General features: G+C 27.6%; 2 protein-coding genes across 3 annotated transcripts in view; one reads left to right on the top strand and one right to left on the bottom strand.

Annotated features, from left to right (window-relative positions):
• The window catches only part of LOC107454339 (WD repeat-containing protein 82), a gene marked incomplete in the record, with an annotated part of 14,212 nt that extends 10,896 nt beyond the window's left edge, over positions 1-3,316 (bottom strand). Inside the window, 1 exon segment of the mRNA XM_043039129.2 lies at positions 2,992-3,316. Coding sequence (XP_042895063.1) covers positions 2,992-3,167 — 176 coding nt within the window.
• Positions 3,315-22,976, top strand: LOC107454338 (GDI interacting protein 3). 2 transcript variants are annotated; one of them, XM_071178511.1, is made up of 7 exons: positions 3,315-3,557; positions 9,321-9,649; positions 10,702-10,792; positions 13,548-13,739; positions 16,968-17,359; positions 20,172-20,301; positions 22,531-22,976. In XM_071178511.1, the coding sequence occupies exons 2-7, from the start codon at positions 9,420-9,422 to the stop codon at positions 22,777-22,779; spliced, it is 1,284 nt and encodes a 427-aa protein (XP_071034612.1). In that variant the 5' UTR covers positions 3,315-3,557; positions 9,321-9,419; the 3' UTR covers positions 22,780-22,976. The 2 variants fall into 2 exon arrangements, with proteins under 2 accessions (XP_071034612.1, XP_042895062.1); XM_043039128.2 differs by having other exon boundaries at positions 3,504-3,967.
• Positions 22,977-26,273: the final 3,297 nt, after the last annotated feature.

A 26,273-nucleotide genomic window follows, 5' to 3' on the forward strand; every position in this document is an offset into this window, starting at 1 on the left:
TATCATGTAAGTAAGGATCAGTGAATGATTACGTAGCAAACTCCCCATTTTTCGTGAAATGCATGGGATCCACCAGATATCACTGAAGGGAAGAAAAAAAAATTTCGGAAAAAAGCACTTTTTAAAAACGCCAGCCGAAAAAAGCACCTTTAAAAGCTTTTAAAAACGAAATCCCCCAAAAAGCACCTTTAAGTACTTTTTACAAACGCTATGCACCCTGTACAAATCTTGATCTTTGTTAAAGATGTTTCATTAGCAAAATAATCAACTTTCTGAGCTATCATTAGCCCAGTCAACTTTTCATTTTGCGACCTAATGAAAATAAAATGCCTATGAATGCCTGAAAATAAAATGCCTATGGTGAAAGTATAGATTTTATACAATAAGAACCTATTTATAATAAAGGATCAAGCTGAATGAGAGTTAAAATATTTATCACTTAGTATATCACAATTATTTGTTTTCCTAAAATGAATTTAAAGAAATATATTACCCTACTAAATATTTAAAACATTTCTATACCTTCGAATACAGTGAATTACTTTGATAATATTTTAGATCATGTTTATCATTTACGAAGAATGAAATCTGTAAAAATATTTATTTAAGTAAGAAAAAATAAACCATTCATCATATGACAAATCATTATCATCACTAACTGTTCTTTACTTTTAAAGACAACTGTCTGCCATACTTTATGTTTAATAAATACTTGTGTTCTGTCTTCTATATTTCAGTCTAATAACCAAGTTCAACCTTAATATATGCAGTGGAATACCCTTCTAAATGTCACAGGACCTCAAACTTATACTTTCTGCTAGTTTATGAAATATTATCAAATTAATTTACTGAAAGTTTTTCTCTCTGAGAAAAATAACAACTATCACCAAAAGGGTAGACGTGATGTTACACTTCAAGCAGAGACGAAAAACTATCAGAGGAAATATTATACGTTTTTCAACCGACATTGATCCCGTGGCATAATCGCACCGTCGTTGTCGCAGAAAGTTGCAGGGTTCTTGAAGAAAGAATTTTCTATTGATAAGTAAAATTTTAAATTATCTTTTTCAGAAATTTATACGTAATATTGGAATCATGCATTTGGATAATCACTTTTTGATGCGCTCAATTGACGCTGATAGTAACGTACAATATGGTACATTTGAGTATTTACTTTTTAAAGTAATGATTCTATCGCATTATTGACAGTTATTGCTATTGATTTCTCCATAGTTTTAAAATCCGATGCATTTGTTACAACAACCTAATCTCGAAACAAAGTAAGCATTTGAGTAACCCCTTTTTTTAAAAAAAGGAGTTTGATTCTCGTGATTTCGTTGTCAATTTTTTGATTGACAGAGAGTTTATGAAAGAGTCATAGCCTGAACGAATCACAGCTAAGTTTTTGTAGTATATGCACAAACAGACTTCCTAGTCTTTTTTTTTTTTTTTTTTTTTTTTTTTTTTTTTTTTTTNTTTTTTTTTTTTTTTTTTTTTTAAGATGGAAGAAAGTATTTAGGACGCAACTCAGGAAATTTAGTTTTCCAAATATTTAAATCAGAATTTTCTGAAAAATATAACTAATATGCTTCTCCAATGCTCATCACTAACTAATACTTTTGACGTTTTTCTCTTGCTTTGTTTTTATTGATACCATTTCCGTCTTTCCTGGGCACATACAGAAGTTGAGATTTGAATATAACACTTAAATTTAAATTACATTTTGATACAAAATAGAAGAATATTCTACATAAAATATTTGCATCGTGATATGTGCCAGAATAATCGCCATGTTTTGGCAACTTCCAGACATCTGCCTGCAAGAAACTAAAAAAAATAATAAATCACAGAAAGAGACCAATTCAAAAGATATAACCTGTAGCCACTAACAAGCAAACATTTACAAGTTTGCAAGTACAAAATATTTCAAATTCTGTTACATCTTAATGCGGAACCGTGGCGAATGTAGTTGATGCGTCAGATCACGCTACGGAAAAATCCCCGCTTGGGGGTTTCAGCAAATTCACATCATATTAAGAGCACATTTGACATGCTTGACACCAATTTGAGCTCATGGTCATTCTCCAAGGTCACTCCTGTTTTTCTCATGCATTCACCATTTGAGAATATTGGCTTGTTTGTTAGATGGTTTCTCAAAAATAACCTATAAATATATTTTTAAAGCAAACAATGCTTTAAAAAAATGTGGAAATAAATAATTTACAGAACATTAAAACCGGGTCTTGTTCGGCACTCATCTAAGACAGCGCTTTGGAGAATCACCCATTCCACAGGCGATCGTAGTTGGCGTGACAGATCACAATGTGGAAATATCAACTTAATTGATTCCAGACATTTAACTTTAATAACTGCAAACATCTATTAAAAATAATTATTTGATAATTGAACTTCCCAATCATAAAATATGTATTTACCTACTCTATATATATTCTCTCTCTCTCTCAAAAAAGGCAGTTTCCTACGAGTATAACACAAACTGAAATTTTTTGTGTGCATATTTTAACACTTAGAAATCATTTAAGTAGGCAATTATCTTTTTTAGAACCCCAGGAGTGTGATAATTGAACAAAGAACTAGTCTTTGTGAGGATAATATAAGAATATCTTCTTTTTCAAAGCATAATCGCTTGAAATACATAAAAAAAGGTTAATAAATGAATAATAATTGTGAAACACAAAATATTAAAACTACTCAAAGAAATTATGCAGTTTCACAAAACAATCAATGTAAACAATGGATTATAATTTGCAAATTCCATAATAACCTTGATTTTAACTGAAAGTACAACCAAGTAAACTGGGTTTTAAATTTAAAGTATAACTAAAAAATTAGCGAGAAAAGGAGTTCTGAGAGGTATAATAGGTTTAAAGTAAATTAGGCGCTTTCTTTTGTTTACTGTTTACACAAGACACCTGCTTGATAGAAATTTATGATAACTGGCCAAAATGAAATTCTTTTTTATCTACTTACACTCCTTTTTCACAGTCATATATCACAATTGAATCATCATCACTGCTAGAAATTAATGTTTTACCGTCCAAAGAAAAATCAATACTATTTATACGATCAGAATTTTCACTAAATACTTTAGCTATTTTAAACGTCTCTACTACATCAGTAACAAGTTTCAGCGTTTCGGGATACATAGAGTATCACTTTAAGTATGAAATTATTTACATAAATTAGTTAAATAGGCTGTAATAAACAAGGCCAACAAAGCTAATAAACAAAAAATTCCGAGATCACACAAGCTCAGAGTGCACCATCTTGTAGCGTGAATCGCACCGGTCAGCAGACAACAACACAACAATCACCAAACTACAAATCATCTCTTCTTGACATCCATTTTTGGTTCAAGTTAGGTGGAGGCATGAAACATTTATTGATGACTATTTTAGAATTAAATAATATTTTTATCGCTCTCTTCATTTATAGATTCTACAATAGATCCAGACGGATATTAATAAATTAATGAATAAATTATATCACCATTATTTGTGACTTATGGATGAACGTAAACTGAGAAAACTGGGATAGTTAGTTTTTTTTCTGTTTTATTTCATATTTTCTATTTGGCAACGTAATGGAATAAATAAAATTTTAATTCTTAAAAAAAATTATTGCAAACTGTGAGGAAAAAAAATTAATCTTTGCATTATTCATAGAGCTTATTTCAATAAAGGTCTATCCTATGATGAAATGTCATCACCGAATATCTTTTCTAGCCTTACTGCTCCTTCTGGTGTAATAGATTATTTTCAATCATTCCTTCCGGAAGACATAAGTTCCCTATTCGATGATAATTTTCCAAGTATAGATCCTATAGACGACTTTCAACTTCAAATTTTGCGTGTAACATTATTTATACTTTGTGTTAATCTAATTTTCATATGGATAGCTTGGAGAAAGTATGGAGAAAAAATAACTGAAAGATTTATGAAACCTGGTAAAATATTAAGCTAAATTCTGTCATTTAGTTTATCAAAATTAACCTAAACTTTTGATTTGAAATTTAACGTTTTGAACCATTAATTATATTGATCACGGTAACATTATGTTTACTTACGTTTCTATCTTGATGTCCTAAATCTGTTGTTAAGTTGTAGAGTGTCATACCATGGCTTTTAAATTTATTCTTATTTATTTACTTTTTTTTTTTTAAGTTTACTTTGATTAATTTTTTCTGATTGGTATCATTTGTACCCACAATGATATTTATTTTTAAAAAATGAATATTGTGGTTTCTAATATTTTTATTGCTGTAATTTTTGGGGGATGCATTTTTCAGATCACATTTTTTTTAAAAAAGAGCAAATCTACCCAGTTCTCATTAGTTTGGAAGACTCCTTTTTTAAACTTGGCAGTAATTTTGATACAGAAATGTTACTTTTGCCCTATTCTGTTTTGTCTTATTTTAATTTTTTTGCATCTCGATGCTCTAATTGTTGGTAAACAGAGGTGATTGAATTCTCAGTTTTTCGTTTCTGGAATGCATTTTTATCCTTCCAAGTCAAAAAATTAGATATGTGAAATCGGGTATGTGATTTTTCTGAGAAATTCCACACATCTCAAGACTTCCGCACAGCGAAAACTCATAATCTGACGAAATTTTCACAGAGTATTACAATTTAAATTTTGAACATTTCACTAAACCCTGTTGAAGAGATGTTTGCATACATATCACTCTTCCGCTAATTAGCAGAGATCCACCAATTTGATTCCTTGGTTTGACAGATTTTTGCCTTTTTGGATATTAAAAACTGTGATAAAATCCACTAATATTGCAATTCATATTCACACGATTTTAATTTTAAACAACCATTTTTTTATTTACTTGATTACAAAGTTACACATTTCGATAGTAGGTATTTACTAGATTTTAAAATTGTATGTTACGATTTGCATTCACGTGATTTGAAAATCTAAATTCTAGATTTTTATTAACGTGTTTTTAATATCAATATCGTGATTTGTAATCACGCGTTTTTAAAATTCAATTTACGGTTTGTATTCACATGGATTTAAAATCTAATATTGCGATTCGTATTCATGCAATCTAAATATCATGCATCACAATTCATATTCCACTTTTGATGTAAAAATTCAATATCGCAATTCATATTCATGTGATTTTAAAATCCAACAAGTAGATAATTGCCAAGAAATGTAGACCTCCACCAATATTTTAATTTTATTTTTTTTAATGGATAAAAATTAGTGCCTTTTTTAAATAAAATTATTTGCTTATTCCATATAAATTGAGCGTGTGAGGTTAATGTATGTTAAAAATGTTGAATTAAATAATGTAGACACAACTTTAGTTAAATATGCATCACCACCTTAATTTAAACTATGCTGGTGAGATTTCCTTATAAATCTATCAACGATCAGTAATAATATTTATTAAATTATAGACCTCGATTGTGTTAATTTCTCTCTTGCCGCATCAATCTATGAATGTTGCAAAAGATATGTTCAGGTAACACAGTTTAGTAGAGATCTTTGATTGGTAGTGGCATACTTTGTAGTTTCTGCCATTGTTAACAATAATTTTAGATTAAGAATTTAGTTTTTATTTAACCATTAATAAATGCAGATAAATGTCATTGCATGCATTATAACAGTAAAGATATAATTAATTGTAGGTGTAAATAATTGTTTGTATTTCTATCCAAGAATTTTGCCAGCATATATTATAGTTTCCTACAGTTGTAATAAGAAACCTCATCAAATATGTTTACTCTAACATTGGTAGACTTCAACCCTGTAAAAATAAAAATAATAAAGTTCCAAGAAAAGCCATAAAAATGAAGTGAAGTTCTAAGTGTATTATTCAACTGAAAAATTCATTCAGCAAAACTTTTTTTAAACATAGTTTTTCAAAGCTCTTACTACAAAGAAAATAAGAAGCCATAGTTTCAGTGCCTTAGACTTGAAGCAAATCTATAATTTTAAACTATCTATGCCAACTTGCTATGAAAAATTAGCTGGGCTTTAGAACGGACAAATAACTTAAATATTTTAAAAGTTATTGAACTTTTTTGAAAGTCACCAATTTTTTACATTTTTTCATCTAGATGAAAATTATTGAAATCAATGACTGATTCTATGCATGAAGACATAGCCATTTTTTTTTCTTTGTTAAGTTTTATATAATTCAACTATGGTCTCCAGTGATGAAATAAAAATTATCTAATTATTTGAAACTTGAAAAAAAATGATGCCTAGCAATGAAGTTTAAGGAAAGCCATGACTCTTATATGGTTCCATTAGAATCTAGGAAAAAAATTTGAGTGAACTATTTAAAGTAGGGGTGCACAACCTTTTTGAGCGAAGGGCCACTTGCACAGCAGGTTGGCTAACGAAGGGCCGCACATGTATTTAGACATGCAGTGATGTTTATTTAAACATTAGCGATCTATTATTTTTATCAATAAACTTAGTAATATCAATAACTTAGTAGTGTTCCATTATTAGAATTCATTCAAAAATAAAAAAACTTANGCATAATCCAGGACTTAGGTTTAGTCATAATTAAGTAATATAAATTCAAATTAAATATTTTAATTGAAGAAAAGTTATAGGTTTTAAACAAAAGCCTAAAATAACAAAACTGTGATATTTCAAAATAAAATTCAATGCTTATTTTGCAATGTACTTTATTATTTTATTTTATTAATTATTAGATTTTTTTATATAGTAAACATTTTCCTTTTTTTTATCGAAACAGATCACCTAAGCAACAAAAAATTGAAATCTAAACTACAAACAGTGAGCAGTTTAAAAATTCACGTTTTCCGCCATTTTATGAATTTCTCAAGTTGCAATAACATTGCATTTAAATTAGAGAGGGATGTAATGAGTATTTGGCACTTCTGTGAAAAATTCGGTTGGTTAAATGATCAATCAGATATTCGGCAGAATATTTTTTAGAAATGTATTTTTCTAAGTTTTTTTTTTATTTTTGAATTTTTATTGATATTACTTTTTTTTTTAAATTATAATCAGACAAATCAATTTTGTCATTTTTTCGATACTTTGAGAATTGAGAAGGATTTTTTTTTCTCCATTTTTTGCTGTTTTTATTATAACCCAGCATTTTAACAGAACGTCTCACACTATTAATTTATTTTCACTCTTTCCCTGTACTGTAATATAAATAACCAGTAACATAGAAAAGTGTGATTTTCAGTATTAAAGTTTTGTTTCAGGAACTTTGTTTTTTCTGTTTTTCTTATTTTAGGCATTTTTATTATGACTCAGCATTTTTTTTAAAAATAAAATTACTAATAAAATTTATTTTATAGCAATTTTTTTTCTTCTAAAATTATGGCAATGAGAAAAATTTAAATTGAGATTTTCGGCATAAGATTTTCATTTAAAAAATTACGAACATTTTTTCTATCTTTTTATTTTCTTCAAATTAAAAAAAAACTTTTTTTAGACGTTTTCATTATAACTCAGTAATTTTTAATAGCATTTCTGTTGACTTAATTCTTTTTTCTTGGCTTTTTCTGGTAATTGAAAAACTGAAATGTTCAGCTTTAAAAATATTTTTCAAAAATTAAGATTGATTTTTATGTTCTCTGCTTCGCTTTTGGACATTTTCAAAAACATTCTTGATTGGCCTTATTTTTTAGAGTTAATTTATGAATACGTTTTTCCAGGAAATATTACCAGGAGCATTGAAATTTCAGTTTCAGTGTTGCTATGCTGCTAAAAGATTTCGCTATTTGGCCCCAAGTGTACGGCGTTCAGTCGATTTTTTCTTCTTTTTTGCCGAATATTTGGTTTTTGATCAAATCACAATTCATTACCATATTCGACCAAATCATATTCGTTGCGGAAATAAAAACGAAGGAAAAATAACTAGGATTTACGATAAAACTGTACCGAAATACCGTATCAAAAAGAGATTATTTAATTGCGCGATTAACAGTCACGTGTCATGATAACATAATAGTTAAATAACGGGATCGTCAGTATCATGTGGAAAAGTATAGAAATAATTGGGAAAAAATATATTTATGCCGAACTCAGCACGAATAAAGCGTGTCAAATGCATGATTTGAAATTTGCATGTCGTAATAGAATAATGAGAATGTTTTATAATACATGTGAACGCATAGCAATAACTGCTAAAAAAAATTGTTGAAAAAAAAAAAAAGAATTGCATAAGAAAATGATAAAATATCACTTAGATTTAAGATGAAATCGTAACAAATAAAGTGCACAAAAAGTGATAATTTAAATTTGCGATCTGAAACTCGCGTTGTAATAAAAAGACCGCAGGCCGCACTTCAGTAATCGCAGGCCGCACTTCATTAATCGCAGGCCGCACTTCAGTAATCGAAGGGCCACATTTGGCCCGCGCGCCGCAGGTTGTGCACCCCTAATTTAAAGTAATAAANGTAATAAAAATTCGGGATTTTCGAAATCACGTAGAAAAGCGGAGATAACTGTTTTTAAAAAAATCATATATATTTACGATAAAATCTGCTTAAAGAAAGCGCGTTAAACGTACATTTACTAAAGAATCTGTTAAAATTGATTGTGTCAAAATGTGATGACTTAAAAGTGCGATTAAAAATTGAAATGTTTTAAAAAATTTCTATTGTGTTTAGAAGCTCTCGCAGGCCGCACTTCAGTAATCGAAGGGCCACATTTGGCCCGCGCGCCGCAGGTTGTGCACCCCTAATTTAAAGTAATAAATTGGAGTTTATGACATATTTTTATAAAATGAACCTCATCTGCTGAAGCAATCAAAATCAATGCCCAACCTCAAACATTAGAGAAGAATTATGTAGAAAAATTGTCCTATCTGTGTGTTCTTGGTTATTGCACCGAGATTTTAAACACTTATAGAAATTATTTTTAATATTTTTTAAAGGTGAAAAAAAACATTTGTTGTCTAGTCAACCTTTAAGATATTTATTTTAAATCGAAGTTGGTTACATTAAAAGAAAAGGCTTACACTGGAACAACTTATTTCATATCTGATCATTTAATTAAATTAAAATAACTGATCACTTGATTTTTGTCAATTATTTTCAGTACATAAAGTGAATTTTAATTAAATATTGCTTATGTATTTTTTATAATGAAATGTTTGTGTACGCGAAGAGTGTTTACAAAATGTGTAAGAAAAATAGAAGGAAAAAAGCGAAATTTATTAACCTAAAATAAATAGGCTTATTATGTTGTTTGAATTGTAGTTTTTTTTTTCATAATATATTAAAAATTGAGATTTTATTATGACTGCATAACTTTCTCTGACACCAAAATTCCTTATTTTATAGCTTCCAGCAAAAGTCTTGAAGATTTGAAGAGAGAAGCTACTGAATTGAAACTACCAAAAGAACATACTCCAAGAATATAATTTTTTTCTTCTTTACAATATGAATCCAATTAAAAAATTATTTAATAAAATAAATACTGAAAGGAAATTTAAAGAAGCTGGCCCAGGGCATAAACTCAATGAAGTTTCTAATAGAGATCACCCCACGCCTTCTTCCAGCAGTAAAGGTAGACCTAGTCAACACATCTCATCTGAGGAAGCACGCCGTGCCGGACAAGCAGCATTGGCCAGAGTTGAACAAAGGCAGAGCTCTCAAAGTACAGTAAATTGGTAATGATTTACTTTATATATTTGCTAGGGAATTTGCTAACCAGCTCCAACAATTGCTTCACAAAGACCAGGGTCAGACCAATTACCTTGAAGCGCCAGAGAAAAAGGACTGGAAATACAAATTAATGTAATCAAGATTATGATTCATCCAAAGTTTATGATTTGTGCAAAATTGTAATTCGCATGTAATTGGAAAATTTGAATAGTTATTTTTTTCGCTTAGTAGCTTCAGAGATGATTGGGTTGGCCCTGACAATCATTTAGTTTACTCATGATAAACAGATAGTTGAATTGAAATTAAAAAATTTTTTATTTAAAGATCTCAGAAAATTTTATTCTATTAACACTGATTAAAGTTTACAAGTTTAGTTCCATTCCAAAGTCCACAAGTTTGGTTAATCTATTTACCTCTAATCATTTTGTTGGTTACTGTAAAAATTTGACTATAAAATACTATTCTGAAATGATATTAAATAGCAAGGTTTTGTCCAGGGCACATTTACTACCGTTTAGCGGCACTTTCACAAATTCAATTTTGGGAAAAACAGTAGTTTCAGAAAATACTTATAACATATTTTTGAAAAATATTTAAATATTTTTTAGAAATATTTTCTTATTTTACCATATTTTTGTGTTGATTTTTTAATATAATTTTTAAATTTCACAAATTATGTCTAAATTTTCACAAAATAGGTACCTCTCAAAAAAACCTATACAGACNTACTTTTAACATATTTTTGAAAAATATTTAAATATTTTTAGAAATATTTTCTTATTTTACCATATTTTTGTGTGGATTTTTTAATATAATTTTTAAATTTCACAAATTATGTCTAAATTTTCACAAAATAGGTACCTCTCAAAAAAACCTATATAGACCCCTGAATAGTTTTTTACCTCAAATTTTATTCAACCAAATTCAAAATATCATTTACTTCTACTAAGTAATCAATAGCATGATATTTCATTCATGTAAACTTTATATTGATTTGTTCTGAAAAATAATTACAATTGTTATATATTTTTATATTCTTATAATTAATTTCCTGTAGGTCGCTGAAAGCAACCAAAGCACAAGCTAGAAAAGAGATGGAACTTGAAAATGCTGCTAAGGCCAAAGCTGAGGCTAAGTCAAAAAAGGAGGTAATTATTCTTTAACATGATACATTACTTTATTTGTTTTTTTAATAATGTGATTACAGCATAAAATGAGATAAAATTCCTTTTGTAACCAATTAAAAAAAAAATTTTTTTTCTTCAAAACTTTTGCCATTAAAGTTAATGCATATCATCGATGAGTTTTTAAAATCCAGACATAGCTCGAATTGCATGTTTACAAAAATGGAAATAGCTCAAAATATATGTTTACAAAACATTTAGGAAGCTCAAAAAGCATATTTACGAAAACTGACATAGCTCAAAATGCGTGTTTAAGAAAATGGACATAGTTCGAAATGCTCTTTTATAATGCTAATCAATGAGCACAGAATTTCGACACTATAAATTTTTGAATCTAGAAATATTTTCTTGGTGAGCTTTTAAATATTTTAGTTTTGATATCCATAGTTTTCACTGCAAGTTAAATACTAAAACTTTTAAACATTAAACGACTACTATTAACCATAATTATTGAACAACTTTAAAAAATTATTATTTACTATACAGTATGCAAAATGAAAAAGAAATTAACACAATAATAATTGGATTTTAATGATCTATGTTTCAGTCTTAATGATTAGGGGTACTAACTTTAAATTGAGTTGATAAAAAATTCAATCGATTATATTGATTAACTTAATCACTTGTAATCATAATTAGAATATATCATAATTTTGATCAAGACTGTAATCAGGATTATACTAATTAACTACAGTAATCAATTGCTTGTAATCATGATTACAAATGTAATTGGAATTACAAGTAAGCAAAATATATGATTGCAATAAAATATAATTGTATTCAGTATGTATCCTTATTTTGTAATTCAGATTGCGTAATAATATATTTTGTATGTATTTACGTACAACGTATGTAAATGTCAACCTAACTAAAATATATAAACATTTGTATTTGATAAAAATGTGTGTACATATCAGCGCCTCAATATCTCAGTAACTTGATCAGTAGAGCAGTCAAAATTTTGAATCTCTTAATGTTAATTTTACTTTTTGCATCCTTCGCCACATTTCAAGAACCTTTGTAAGCAAATTGAAAAAGATTTGCACACAATTAGAAAATTATTTTATCCAAAGATCATTTCTGACTCAAGAAATTTTTTAATATTTATTTAATTTCTATTTTATTTAGTAATGGTAAAAAACATTAAAAAAAATCGAATGTCTACAAATTTTTATATGAATGTTTCCAGAGAAATCGAAATGTATCTTTTCTGCATTCAATTTCTCAGGAACTCTTTGATTGATTTTATTCAAATTTTGTATATTTCTTTATAAAATTACATTCTTTAAGCTGGTGTAAAAACTTGTATGCCTTATAATTCAAAAGTTTTTCGACTAATATTAAGTAAAATAATAAGTATTAAAAATTATTTTTTGTATGGAATTTTCTATAGGTAAATGAATTTTTTAATTGTGTGCAAAAATTTTTTGATTTGTTTAAGAGGTTCTCAAGGGACAGGAATATACACAAAAATTAAAACTGACAGTAAAGGCCCAAAACTTTAAACCACTCTCCTGACCAAACTATTGGTCAATAATTTCAGATTGGGGCTATGGCCTTTATCTTCAAAAATCCAAATTCGTCGAGAAAATGTATGTTTTGATTCAGAGAAAGTACGTTTTTGTGTCTGATTTCGTAGTATAAAATATCGTTTGCACTTATCGCTTTTTAAATAATTAACTTATTGCGATCTTAAATAATTATCATATTTAAGATCGCCCCTCTGAATATTTCTGATTGATTCCTAGAACGTAAAAATCTGATAATTAAATCAAAAAATGGTTCAGAGTGTGGTTTTTTTGTGCCTAAATTGAAAATGCATGTATTGTACAAAAGTACAGTGCACCAAAAAAAAAACGGACCACCATCCTTAATAACTTTTGAACTAATGATCGGATCTTCACAATCTGGAACTCAATTTTAATGGTTGTGGGGGGTGCTGACGTCAAATATGCTAATTAATAAGCAGGAGATAATTTAAATTCTGAAATCAGACTCAAAAGCATGCATTCTCCGAGTAAACATACCCTTTTTTCAATGGATTCGGGTTTCTGACCCTCAAAATATGGGGAAAATATTTGTTCCCCATAGTTTTGTCAGAAGAACAGTCCAAAGTTGGGACAACTTGTTAATTTTACTTTTTGCGTATTTCACCTTATTTCAAAAACTCTTTAAGCTAATTGAAAAATTTTTGCATGCAACTATACAATTTGTTTATCAAAAGATAATTTTATGCAAAAAAAAAAATAGATTTTCGTAAATATTTTTTGTTGTTTTGCTTAATAATAGTAGAAAAAATTTTGAATTGTAAGGTATTAAATTTTTTTGATTTAATAAATTTTAAATATGTGACTTTTTTAAAATTCAATATCTCAGGAGCTATTTACCCGATTTTGCTCAAGTTTAGTATTTTGCCATGTAAAATTAGATGCTTTAAAATAATGTAAAAATTAATAAACATTTTCTGAAATTTAATTTTTGCATGTAATTATCTTAGTATAAACGGACTTTATAATTGTGTGCAAATCTTTTTCAATTCGCTTAAAAATTTCTTGAAATACAGCAAAGTATGCAAAAAGTTAAATTCACTCTATAAAATAATTTGCCAAAAGCGTAGTAGTTGACAGCCCTGTACTTCAAAGGAATTGAACAATTTTTTTAATGATTTCCATGTTGTGTCCCTGAAAAGTTTAATCTCATTTTAGCAATTCTTTCCTAGGTTGTCAAAACAGACCATTCCATTTTAGCTGTATCTGGGGTATATTTTAAGTGTCCTTTACTTGGTCCAGAAATTTTACCAAGGAATGAAATGGAGGAACGGATAAAGACCTTTTTGTATGAACAATATGAAGAAGAAAAAGGCCTTACAGCATGTTTAATTATTCACACTTTAAGCAGAAATAAAGAAAAAGTATGTTTGCATTTTACATTTAAAAGTACATTGAAAAGTATGCATTTTACATTTAATTTTTAACAGACATGAACAATTAATTCATTTCAAAAGTAGTTTTATATTGTAAATATAAGTTTTCCTACTTATACTGCACAGAATTTTAGATTTTTTAATAACTTTAATTCAATTTATAACTGTATTGATCAAAATAAATATATAAGTGAATACAATTTTTGAAAAATAAAATAGCTAATACGGAGAATTTTATTTGTTTTCCATATCATGATGTCATATGGCATAAAATATAGTCTGCCTAAAGAACTCTCTTCCTCAGAATACTCTGGAGTACTGTCGGTGACTATGGTTTAAAGATTTAATCATTTTAAGTAGGGATGTGGTGTATAAGTTTTGGCAGGATTCAGTGAGGGGATAATCAAGCACACCCCTCTCTAAATTGTACTTTCTTTTTTTCCATTGTAGCAGACAATCTCAGGCTCTAACGGGAGTTCTTTAGATAAATAAACAATAGCTTTGCCCATTATATTTTTCTGCAATTCTATGTACAAACTTTGACTTCCTGTTTAGGCATACAAGACAAAACTCAAGTAAACTTCTTTTACGATTTGTCTTTGGATTGATAGTCAAAATATAAAATTGTCGTTTAAATAATTTTGTTTGCAGGAAATCATAATAACTTAATTTTAAGAAATTAATCATTTTTACTTTGCTTTAACTTCTTAACTGGAAAACCTGAACACTTAGCTGTTCTACAAACCATTTTTTTTTTTTTTATGATATCTGCTCCAAGAGAGTTCTATTATATATATATATATCTTAATTACGTGTTTATTTTTAGCTACTTTTTTTAAGAAATCATCACAAGTCTTATATTTTCTGAGGAAGTTATTTTCTCAGCAAAAATGCTGTTTTATGAACAATATATGTTAAAGGTACATGCAAATTAAAGATTTTGTAACCTAAGAACAGCATAAGAGCATTAACCAGGTACTTGCTGTGAAGGCCTAGCAATAGCAACGTTTACGGAACTGTCATTGAGGAGACTGTTGATGCCCTCTTGTTTCATCTAAACGGTCATTCCCTCAACAACTATGCACCATACAAAATCAACACTGTTGATTTTGTATGGTGCACAGTAAATATTTACCATAACAGCTCTTGAAAAGTTTACGAAATTAGCTATCTTGGAAATTCTTCCACCCTTGGCCTCAAAGCCAATGATCATGCCCTCTTAGATGTGGGCTAAAAAACTTCCTTTCTATATTATGTCAACGGTTGCAATGTTTTCCGACTCTCTCGGACACCCTTTATATATATGCTCCACTGCAATGTGCTTCCACCTGCCTTCGATTTTTGGTTATTTTGCATTGACATTGAAAATATCACATTAATGTGGCTGGAAAAGTGTATCTTCCAAGGTCCATAATAAAAACTTCTGCAGTATCTATCATTAAAAAAAACAGTATACGTTTTCTCCATTAATTTTGCTTTTTAGTACATAGCTTTTTTTTTATTTAAATTAGTACCAGTAACTAAAATTAATTGAGCATCATTAATGTCAATAATAGTTTGCCAATCTTTTACACTCTCTTAACCCTTTGTTGCAGAATTTATATTAAATGTTTTTTTTTTTAATTTTTTTTTACTCTTTTCATTATTTTGTGTATCAATTGAGGTGTGAAAAATATATTATCTAGCATTATAATATTTTATGGTTTTTAAATACAGCATGAAACAAGACTTTAANTTTTTACTCTTTTCATTATTTTGTGTATCAATTGAGGTGTGCAAAATCAGTGAAAAATATATTATCTAGCATTATAATATTTTATGGTTTTTAAATACAGCATGAAACAAGACTTTAAATCTACGTATCTTACTCGCCATTAAAGGTCAAATCTTCCAAACAATAATTTTTTCAAATTTGCAGACATTTAGTTCTAAGAAAAACAGTTATTAATCATTGAAAATTTCTTTAATTTACAAAATCAATTATTGATACATTTTTGAATATGAATGAAAAAAAAATTCAAACTGCTCTTTTTAGATTTCATATTTTAGTACAAATAGAAATATGATATTTTTACAGATTTTTTGAATAATTACTAGACTGTTTTTTATTATTGGAAAATAGCAAAATAATTTATTTTTTTTTGTAATTAGAGCGTCAGAAAAAAATATATAAGAGGGTCAAACAAATTAGTACTATTTCTCCATTAATTTTGCTTTTCAATTCAAAACTTAATTTTTTTATTACAATTGCTGTTGATTTTAAATTGTTTATTTCTGTAGTAACACATTTTAAAAGCATAACTGTACATATATAGGGGACATAGTCTGCCTGTGCTACCATGATCACATTGATCATTCACATTATCTTGCATAACGAATATAAAATATTTAAATATTGCAGAAGGTGCAATAAACAACATTTTTGATTAGAGCTATCAAGCATCACGTATTATCTTTAAAATATTTGACAAAACTGAATGGTCTATAGTTTAAAATATTGACTTCAGCTTCACCAATAAGAAACTTTCATTTTTTTAAATATCTCGAAATTAAAATAGAAATGTAATTGTTCTTGTTCAACACCAATTGTTCTTGTCTACACCAATAAGAAACTTTCATTTTTTTAAATATCTCGAAATTAAAATAGAAATTTAATTGTTCTTGTTTAGCTTCATGTTAAATGTCAATATTTTTAGTTCCTAAGTATACTTGCAATTTGGTATGCAGACATACGCATAAATTCTTTACGTTATCATATATAAAGATTATTTTCAGTTTATCCATACTCCAAAAAAGAAATCAATGTGGACTAAACCATTGCAAATTTGCTAAACCATTGCATCTTGCAATGGTTTAGCAATTTAGCTGTTGCACCAACCTAATTTTGTCTCATGAAGGAACAATTATGAAATTTTATTCTTAACGTTAAATATTTTAAAAACTATTATTAGTGTTATTAATTAACAGATGCAATATAAGAAATGAACTTTATTTATAAAATCGAGATTCTGGGCAAGAGAATGTTGATTATTTAGGGTTCCATGGGTGAAATTAATTGGGAACTATTGATCAAGACTATTGAATTTTAAACAGGTCTTTTTTCATCTTTTGCATAAATGTTATCTTTAGATAATTAGCTTTTTAACGTTTAATAGCATTCATAATTATTTCATTAACATTTTATTAATAATTCTATTTTTCCTTTTTCATTCGTAGCTTGGTGTTGCTATAGAAACTCTTTCTAGATATCTAACAAATATACTAGACAATCCAGAAGAAGAGAAATATCGGAAAATTCGATTGAATAACAAAGTTTTCCAAGAAAGAATTGTAGGTATTGAAGGAGCTTTTGAATTTCTATCCGCTGCTGGATTTTCCAAACAAGTTATTGACCATGAAGAATATTTAGTATTTTCAAGGAGTCATGAAAGTGACTTTGAAAATATGCAAATGTTGAAAGAAGCTCTCTTAAGTGCTGAACCGATTCTTCCTTGCTTAGACCGAAATTTGAGAATATTGCGTCCTGCTCAAGTAGCTGGTGAAATAAATCTTCCAGAAGAGTTTTTTCATCTTTCAGCTGAAGAACTCAAAAGAGAACAAGAAACTAAGTATGTGTATCCATACGTACTGATTGTTCCTTATTTGACTTTTAATTTAAACAGCATTAAAGATTTTAACAATGCATATACTGGCATATGAAAGTCTTTTAATAAGTCCTTAGAAAATTCTTAAGATAATGCTCTTGAATGTTGGCAAAATCAAGAGTTTTTTAAAGAGATCAGATTTATTTGATTTAAATTGGATATATTTTTTTTAAAACTTTTTTTTGTAAACTTTTTTAGTTAAATCAGGTTTAATAATTATCATCCAAATCATCTGATAAAATATATTAATAATGCTTAGTATTATGAAAGCAAATAATTTTGTTGAAATAGTTAATATTTTTAACCAAAATAAAAATTATTATTTAATCATAACAAACTAATCATATAGTTAATTATATCATTTTTATTTATTTTTGGATAAGCTAAACATGTCTTAATTAACTAGTTTTAGCTACAGTTTTACTTTAATAAACTTAAAACTAAATGGAATAATTAAAATATGTTTATCATAAACAAATTATTCTACACACAGCCCCAGTGGCAGAATTTGCAGAAATAAAATCTGCAATATTATTTTCAAAAATCCAAATTTGTCTGCAACCTTAAATGCAAGAAAAGATTATTATTTTAAAAATTCAACTTTATCTTACATACATATAGCAAAATTTGCAAGTATAAAGTCTACAAAAATTATGCATCAAAATTTTATGTTGTTCAAATTTAAATTAGTTATAATATATGAGATTGAAAATGAATGGAATAAATTTGTATACAGTCTAATCAAGTAACAGAATAAAAAAAATTGGTTACTTTTTGTTGTTTGAGATGTTTCCTCAATTAAATTTTTATTAAAAAGAAGTTTAGACATGTTTTAAAAAAGATAGTGTCAGCAATTTTTTCCCTTTTTCTTGTTTGCTTTTTAAAAAGAAAAAGAAAACTTAAATGAAAAATAATCTGCATGTGCTGTAATAATCTGTAGTGCCTGCTGTCTATCCCAAGGGATTCTGCTACTTGACATACAGCTTATTGAAAATTATAATTTAAAACTTTCACGTCACTTTTATCTACTTTCAAGTCTTTTTATATATATATTATATATTAGTCTATTTTGAATATATATATATATATTAGTCTATTTTGAAAGGTAGTATTTTATATCTATTTCTTCATTATTATTTCTTTGCTCAAAACTTTAACTATCAATGAAATGAGATTTTTTTTTTTTTTTTTTTTTTTTTAAAAAAACAATCATGACCTAAGAATATATTTTTAAATAATATTATGTTTAGATATTTTTGGCCTAATGAAGTCTCAATGATTTTTTTAAAAAAACCAAAATGTATTGAAATCCAATTTTAACCATTAAAATCATGCCAATTCTGATGCTTGTTATATCAAAAAAGGTTTGCTCTTTAAAATCTTTATCTCTCACTACATAGTCGTTTGTACATATTCAGCGGAGAAATGTTGTTAAGATATTTATGAAGAAAAAAATATGTCTTTCAAAATCAATTCCCATGTTGGTTTGTTACATCCAAATATAAAGATATAAAAAATTTCAAGTTTTATTTGAAAATTTATAGGAAAAGTATAGTTACCAGTGAAAATTTATTACTCAACAACAGCAATGTAAGACAATCATATTTTACGAGGCCCTGGTCACAAACATATCTCAAATTATACTGCATGGAATTTTCAATGAAAATATTGATGTAAAAAAAATCTTGGCAAGATGGGTGCTGCAAACATTTTTTTCTGAATATGTCATGAGGAATATTACTTTTTAGTTTTAAATATTACTTGAGATAAAATTGAATTTGTCTTTAATAATGAACATTATCTTTTCTTAAATAAAGTACATAATATGGTCCAGGACTACTCCAAAATTTTTTATGTCTATTTTTGTGTTGAAATTTTATAAACTATGTATTTTTGTGAATAATTATAACACTATCGAAATGTTTATAATCAAGTATAATTTTTTTAAAAATGCATTTTTAATCTTACACTCAAAACTAATTATGTTTAACAAAAAGTTGATTTTGGGTTTCATAAAGACAAAGCATTGTTTATATGTATGTTAATTTTCAAATTTTGAACATAAATTTAAAGCACATTTCTCATTGAAAATATGATAAACCATAAAAATAATTAATTATAAGCGTGTGGTGTTATTTTTATTATTTATTAGTGAAAGAAGAATTTATCTAGCAGTACAGTTTTTTTTTTTTTTTAATAGTTTCTATTAAAATTATTTGGATCAATTCCCAACAATTAGTCTATAGCAGAACTAAGTTCTATTTAAAATTTTAGTTTAAAAGAAAAAATTAATAGGTAGTATTTTAAGCATTCAAAAAGACGTAAATGATATTAAGTGATTGTACTGTTAGAAACAGAGTGTCTTTTAGTCAGTTTTTTTTTTCTTTTCTTTTCTTTCAATAATATAAACAAATAACTCTTTTTTTTTTACTCCACTGCAACTTCTATCAACTGAAATTAAAAATTGCTGGCTTAAACTAAGTAAAATAGATGTAATTATTTTATTAAAAAGTTGTGCCTTATTTCATAATTTAAAATATAATTTACACAAATCTTATTTACACTAACACTTCCTAACCATTAAGATTGCTTTTTCATACGTTAAAATGTGTTCATTAGATCAGTAGTTATTAAGGTATTCCATTTCTCATTTATGGCTCTGTATGTAAAATTTTTATTTTCTGAAGATTTACTTGGGTCTTAAATACCAATCTGCTTATGTAGGGCTTAATTCATTGTTATTAACAAATCTAAAAATAATACATTTTAATTTTAGAGCAGAAACTGTAGAACTTATGACTCAACTTCGCACCAAAGCTATGCGAGAAAGAGATGAAATTAGAGAATTCCATAGGTATAAATTTGCCCTGATAAGGATTCGCTTCCCAGATGATATTTTCATGCAGGTACGTAAAAGAAATTGTTTTAACTACTAATTTGTAAAAATATTAGTGTACAGGGTGTACCGGAATAGGTATCCCTAATTTTTGCATTGCTTCTTACTCACCAGTTTTGTTTTGTTTTTCCACATGAAAAATTTCTTATATTCTTTTAATATGAACTTCCTCTTGACTAAATTTGTACAGTTGAAATGCATGCCATTTGTAAGCTTATTCAAAATCTTTATACAAAAAAGTTAAAACTTGGTGAAATTTTCAAGAGTAAAAAATGTGACTTGAGCTAATATTAATATAGCTAGTACTAGTTTGCTGCTTTAAATGTATAGCTTGTGAACAAAAAAAATAATAACAGTTATTGCACTCATAAAGAGATACACACATTTCTGAATTTTGTACTTTTTTTCTTCGATTTTAACTTCTTCAATAATGATGGAAATGGGCACAGATTTTCTCTTTAAAAATATTGTAACCTTTTAAAAAAAAATCATGAGGTGAAGTTTCATCATGTATTTCTCATGCCCTTAACATTCCTGGGCTAGATTTTTTAAAAGTATAGTGCTAAAAAGATTAAAATACTGAATTTCTTATGCCCAGAATCTTGTTTATTTCTCGACCCATGAACCAGATGGCCAGAGTATCAAAATATTTGTAACGTAAATAAGATATAGTTACAGGGGTCTGTCCAGGCCGAATTTACTACCGTTTAGCGGTACCTTCACAAATTCAACTTTAGGAAAAACGGTAGTTTCACAAATTCAATTTTAGGAAAAACGGTAGTTTCACAAAATACTTTTTCTTAAAATTTCATTTTTGTATCCGTTAAGAAACGATAAATCCATATTTTTGTGTTGATTTTTTAATATAATTTTTAATTTTTCACAAATTACGTTTAAATTTTCACAAAATAGGTACCTGTCAGAAAAACCTAGACAGACCCCTGTNCTATTTCTCACGCCCTTAACATTCCTGGGCTAGATTGTTTAAAAGTATAGTGCTAAAAAGATTAAAATACTGAATTTCTTATGCCCAGAATCTTGTTTATTTCTCGACCCATGCACCAGATGGCCAGAGTATCAAAATATTTGTAAGGTAAATAAGATATAGTTACTTTATTTTAAAATAGTTTTCAGCACTGAAACATGTAAGCTGAAAAATTTACCCAAAAATTGAAAATAAATGCATATATTGTTCAAAAATTTAGTTTTATATAATTTTCTTGAATATAAAAAAAAAATTGGCATTTTTATGACTGTTTTCTTTAAAATTGTGCAATCTTTTATAATTCTGGTAACTTTTATTTTTTAATATTTTTTTCTAATCAATGTTAATTTTTATATTGAATGCCTATTAAATAAGGAATGTTCACAAGACATAAGTATATAAATATATTGTTTTATTTTTTTAGTTATGGTGATTGAACTGATTATTGTTTGTTATAAATTAATGAATTAAGCTTTTTTTGAAAATTCAAAGAAAAGGGAACACATATTCAAATCATACAATTTTAATTTTGAAAGAGTTGCAGTGTTAAAAAAAATTAAATTTAAATATTAATCTTATCTAAAAATCCCCATTTTAGTGTTATATTAAAAGTAATAATTTAATTCTTCCTTACTATAATTTTATATCTTTTATTATACCTTGTGTTGGTTTTATGTTTTGAGAGAGCTATTAATGACATTCAGTAAAAATTAACTTTAATTGTAAAAGTGGGATTTGATAATTTCATAATCATAACCCCACACAAAGTAATTAAATTGTCTGGAATTGATTACTTTGGTTATGATTATGAAATTACTTTGATTATGATTTCAATATTTTTATTAAATTTTAGTAATTTTTCAAAAAAGAGAATTTATTTTATAACATCACTATGCATAAATTAAAATTTTAGTATTTGCTATATCATAAAATGTACAAAAAAAATTTGCATCAATGTGCTATTTATTCTAATTGACTCACATTACTGAACAAAACTTCTTATTTTATTTCCAATTATGGTAAAATTTTTGCTTAAGGAAATATAAAATTATTGCTTTAATATTTGCCAAAAATGTTTCCTTAGAAATGTTTGAAATGTTGCAAAATTGTAAGCAGCTCCAGAAATTCATATTACAAATCTCTAAATGTCTAAATCCTTAATTAATGTTCTTTAAATATGTTGCAGGCGTGGAATATATTTTATTTTAATTATAATAAGATTAATATTTACTATTGTATTTCTTTTACTGCTAGGGTACATTTTATGTTCATGAAAAGTTGCAGGCAGTGAAAGAATTTGTAGCTGAATATCTTAGAGACCCTTCAAAGAGCTTTCAGATTTTGCTCCCAGGAGGATTAAAGCTTACAGACAACAGTCTTTCGTTATTAGAATTAAAGCTAGTGCCTGCAGCCGTTTTGAATTTGTTGTGGGAGAATGGTTCCGGTGAAGATAATGGAAGTTATTTAAAACCTGAAATTGTCGCTCTTCTTAGTGATGTGTAACCTATTTTTTATCTTTAAGAATAATTTTAATGCTATTGCTATTTATGAACTTGGTAAATTATTGTTGCAAAGACTATCCTGTGTAAAAACATAATGTATGTTTTCTTTTTTCAAATTTATTTCAAAACTTGTTGCTTTTAAAAGTTCTCCAAATATTTATGTACAAAACAAAATAAAAATTTTCATCTTTGAGCATATCTCTAGAAAAAAAAATATTTTTATTGTTCCTAAAACACTAAAATGCTATCTTTCCTTACGTGGACACTTCAACAAAGAAGAAAAAATAAAAAGATTAATCTAATTTTTTCCTTCTTTCTCTTGCATGTTTCAGCTGCCAGTGCATTCTTTAAAACTTTTTCAGCAAGAAAAAATGAAAAATAGCCACATTTTGAGACCCTGAAACCTTAAACATGTAGCACAGTTTGAGTTATAAACTATATAAGATCAGTGTGCCATAAAGTGATATTCCTTAAATGGGACAATGTTCAGTTACTTTAAATCCTAATTCAAGATTCATCTATAAATGCAATAGAATGAAAATTTCGTATCTCAGGGGCACATTCCAATTTATTTCACTACATTTAAAACAATTTTTAACTGGATTCTTGTTGCAATTTTACCGCATGTCCTAAATGTTTCCCCCCGAAAAGCGATTGCAGATAATACGACCTCAACTGCGGCACTGCCTTGAACATCTTTCTAATCTGCCACAAGAAAAGAACGAGAAAACATCACTTGTAATTATTTTAGAAGCCTTGTAAAATATGTGTTGCATTTAGAGACAGATTTTTCAAGTGGCCCAAATTGCGATAGTTTGCTGTTCTCAAATGCGATGCTTTCTGCTGCCTTTCCAGAGTTAGGTGTTAATTATGGATTGTTTTCATATCATAACTACTATGCAATTAATTATTTGTAATTGTGATTACAAGTAATTACAAATATCTATTATCTCTTATTGCATGTAGTTATGATTAAATTTAGTCGAAACAAATGATTGCAAATAATCATGGTTACATGTGAGATAACAATTAATCAAAAGATGAGATAGCAACTGATCCTGATTGCATGTTATTACGTTTACATGTAATCATGAGAGCAAAATTAAAATATGTGAAAGCATATGATTAAGATTAGCTGATATAAATTATAAATAATATAATAAACGATTACAGAGCAAATTCTAATGCGATAAAACATACAGTATATGAAGGTATATATTGACATACATTATATGTATATGGAAAGCTTGTTTGTGTGCAATATATGTATACAAATACATTTAACATGTGTTAGTAAGTACATAAAATGTATGTCTGTGCGCAGAGTTTGCATGTACTATATACACAAAATATAGGTTTATATGTACTACCATTATTTATACTTGTGTATATAGTTACAATATATATACAATTTAAGCATGCAGATTACACACGTGCAGTGCACGAAAAATAAACAGACCACCCTGAATAAATTTTGATCTAGTGATCGGATCTTCACGTTCTAAGACTCAATCTTACTCGTTTGTAAGGGTGACCTCAAATATGAAAATCAATTAGGGCGCAGGTTATTTTAAATTACGAAATCAGTAACGTACTTTCACTGAATAAACTTACCTTTTTTTTTCGACGGACCCGATTTTCTGACCCCCAAAACATAATGTGCAAAACTTGAGCGAAATCGGTCTCAAATACGACTTTTCAAAATTTGATTTTTCAGGAACTATGCGATCGATTTCATTTAAAATCACACTCACTCTTTAAAATTAGTTAAAAAGTTGTATATCTTATATTATATACAACACAAAAGTTTTGCAACTGTTATTAAATATTTATTATAAGTTATATTTTGCATAGAACTCTCTTTGAACAAATGGATTTTTAAATTGTGTGCTAAAATTTTTTAATTCTTTTCCAAATTTCTCGAGGTACGGTGAAATACGAGAAAAGTAAAATTAACATTAAGCAGTCCAAACTTAGGACCGTACTCCTGACCTAACGAACATACTTTCTCTGAGTGAACATATCTTTCTTTCCATGGATTCGGATTTCTGACCCCCAAAGTAAAGCCGGTTGCAGCAATCGAAAAAATATGGTCCCCATAGTTTGGTCAGGAGAATGATCCGAATTTTTGATTCCTTGATGTTAATTTTATATTTTGCGTATATCGCCATATCTTGAGAACTTTTTAAACGAATCAAAAAAATTTTAAACCCAATTATAAAATTCGTTTATCCAAAGATAATTCCATTCAAAAAGAATTAAAATTTGAAATATTTATTACTTTCTACTAATTTATTTAATAATATTCAAAAAAAATTTTAATTGAAAGATATAATTTTTTTTTCCCCGTCATTTTAAAGTAAGTTATTTTAGATGGCAAAATACAGAATTAGAGAGAAATTGAATTTTTAATGTACGACTTTTTTAAAATTCGACTTTTCAAGAACTATTCGACCGATTTCTTTCAAATTTTGTATTTTACCATGCTTTGTATTTTATTTACATTTTTCGACTAGTTTTAAATTAAATAATAAATATTTACTAAAATTTATTTTCTTTACGGAATTATCTTTGGATTATTGAATTTTATAATAGTGTGCAAAAATTTTTCAATTTGCTTAAAGAGTTCTCGAGGTATGACGAAATACGCAAAAAGTAAATTAACATTACGAAGTCCTAACTTTGACTCGCTCTCCTGACCAAACTATGGGAACCGTGTTTCCTAGATGGCGGTTACCCCATATATTTTTGGGGGGTTCGAAATCCGTTGGGGTGGAAAAGGCATGTTTATTCAGAGAAAATACATTTTTGTAGCGGTATTCGTAACTTAAAATATCGCCTTCACTAATTAATTAGCTCATTTGTGGTCAATCTCCCGAACCATTAGGATTGAGTTCCAGAACGTGAAGATTAGCCATGTATGGTCCGTTTTTTTCTTCTTCTTTTTCCGCATTGTGCTTATAAACGATTTGGGGCAAAAAAAGCATTGTATTGGTATCAGGCCCAGAAATATAGTTAAAATTTTAACAAAGCTGGGAGAGTTGCTGAAATTTTTATTAATGATAATTTTTTCTCGTAGCTTTCAGAAACAATTGTAACTTGCATTATCACTATATTCGTTGCATAAGTTAAAAATTGAACACGCTAATCAGAAAGCTATTGTTATTGACGATAAATTCCATTTGAAGATAAATTCTTTTTACAATGGATAGAAAATCATTGAAATTTCTGTTGTCAGCGGACATCGAACTCCAGAGAAAATTTGACAACTTTAGATAGTCGAAATTTTTATGGATATTATTCCTATTTGACTTTGATGATAATATGACGATAAATTCTGCTTGTTACTGTCAAGAAATGGTTGAAACTTACATTTTTGTCAAATAGAAAGGTGTTGTTACAATTTTAATTCAGGTTGCAACTACAAAATTAATTAGAACTTTGATTGATGATAAATTTTTATCTGGGATAATGATAAAAAAATTTTTTGGCACT

The sequence above is a fragment of the Parasteatoda tepidariorum genome, chromosome 3, assembly GCF_043381705.1.
Source record: "Parasteatoda tepidariorum isolate YZ-2023 chromosome 3, CAS_Ptep_4.0, whole genome shotgun sequence".
Classification (NCBI taxonomy): domain Eukaryota; kingdom Metazoa; phylum Arthropoda; class Arachnida; order Araneae; family Theridiidae; genus Parasteatoda; species Parasteatoda tepidariorum.

Coding starts and splice junctions, on each gene's coding strand:
- LOC107454338 (XM_071178511.1), top strand. CDS start 9,420: ATGAATCCAATTAAAAAATTATTTAATAAAATAAATACTGAAAGGAAA. Junction 10,793..13,547: donor AGGCTAAGTCAAAAAAGGAG/GTAATTATTCTT, acceptor ATTCTTTCCTAG/GTTGTCAAAACAGACCATTC. Junction 17,360..20,171: donor AAAAGAGAACAAGAAACTAA/GTATGTGTATCC, acceptor TTTTAATTTTAG/AGCAGAAACTGTAGAACTTA.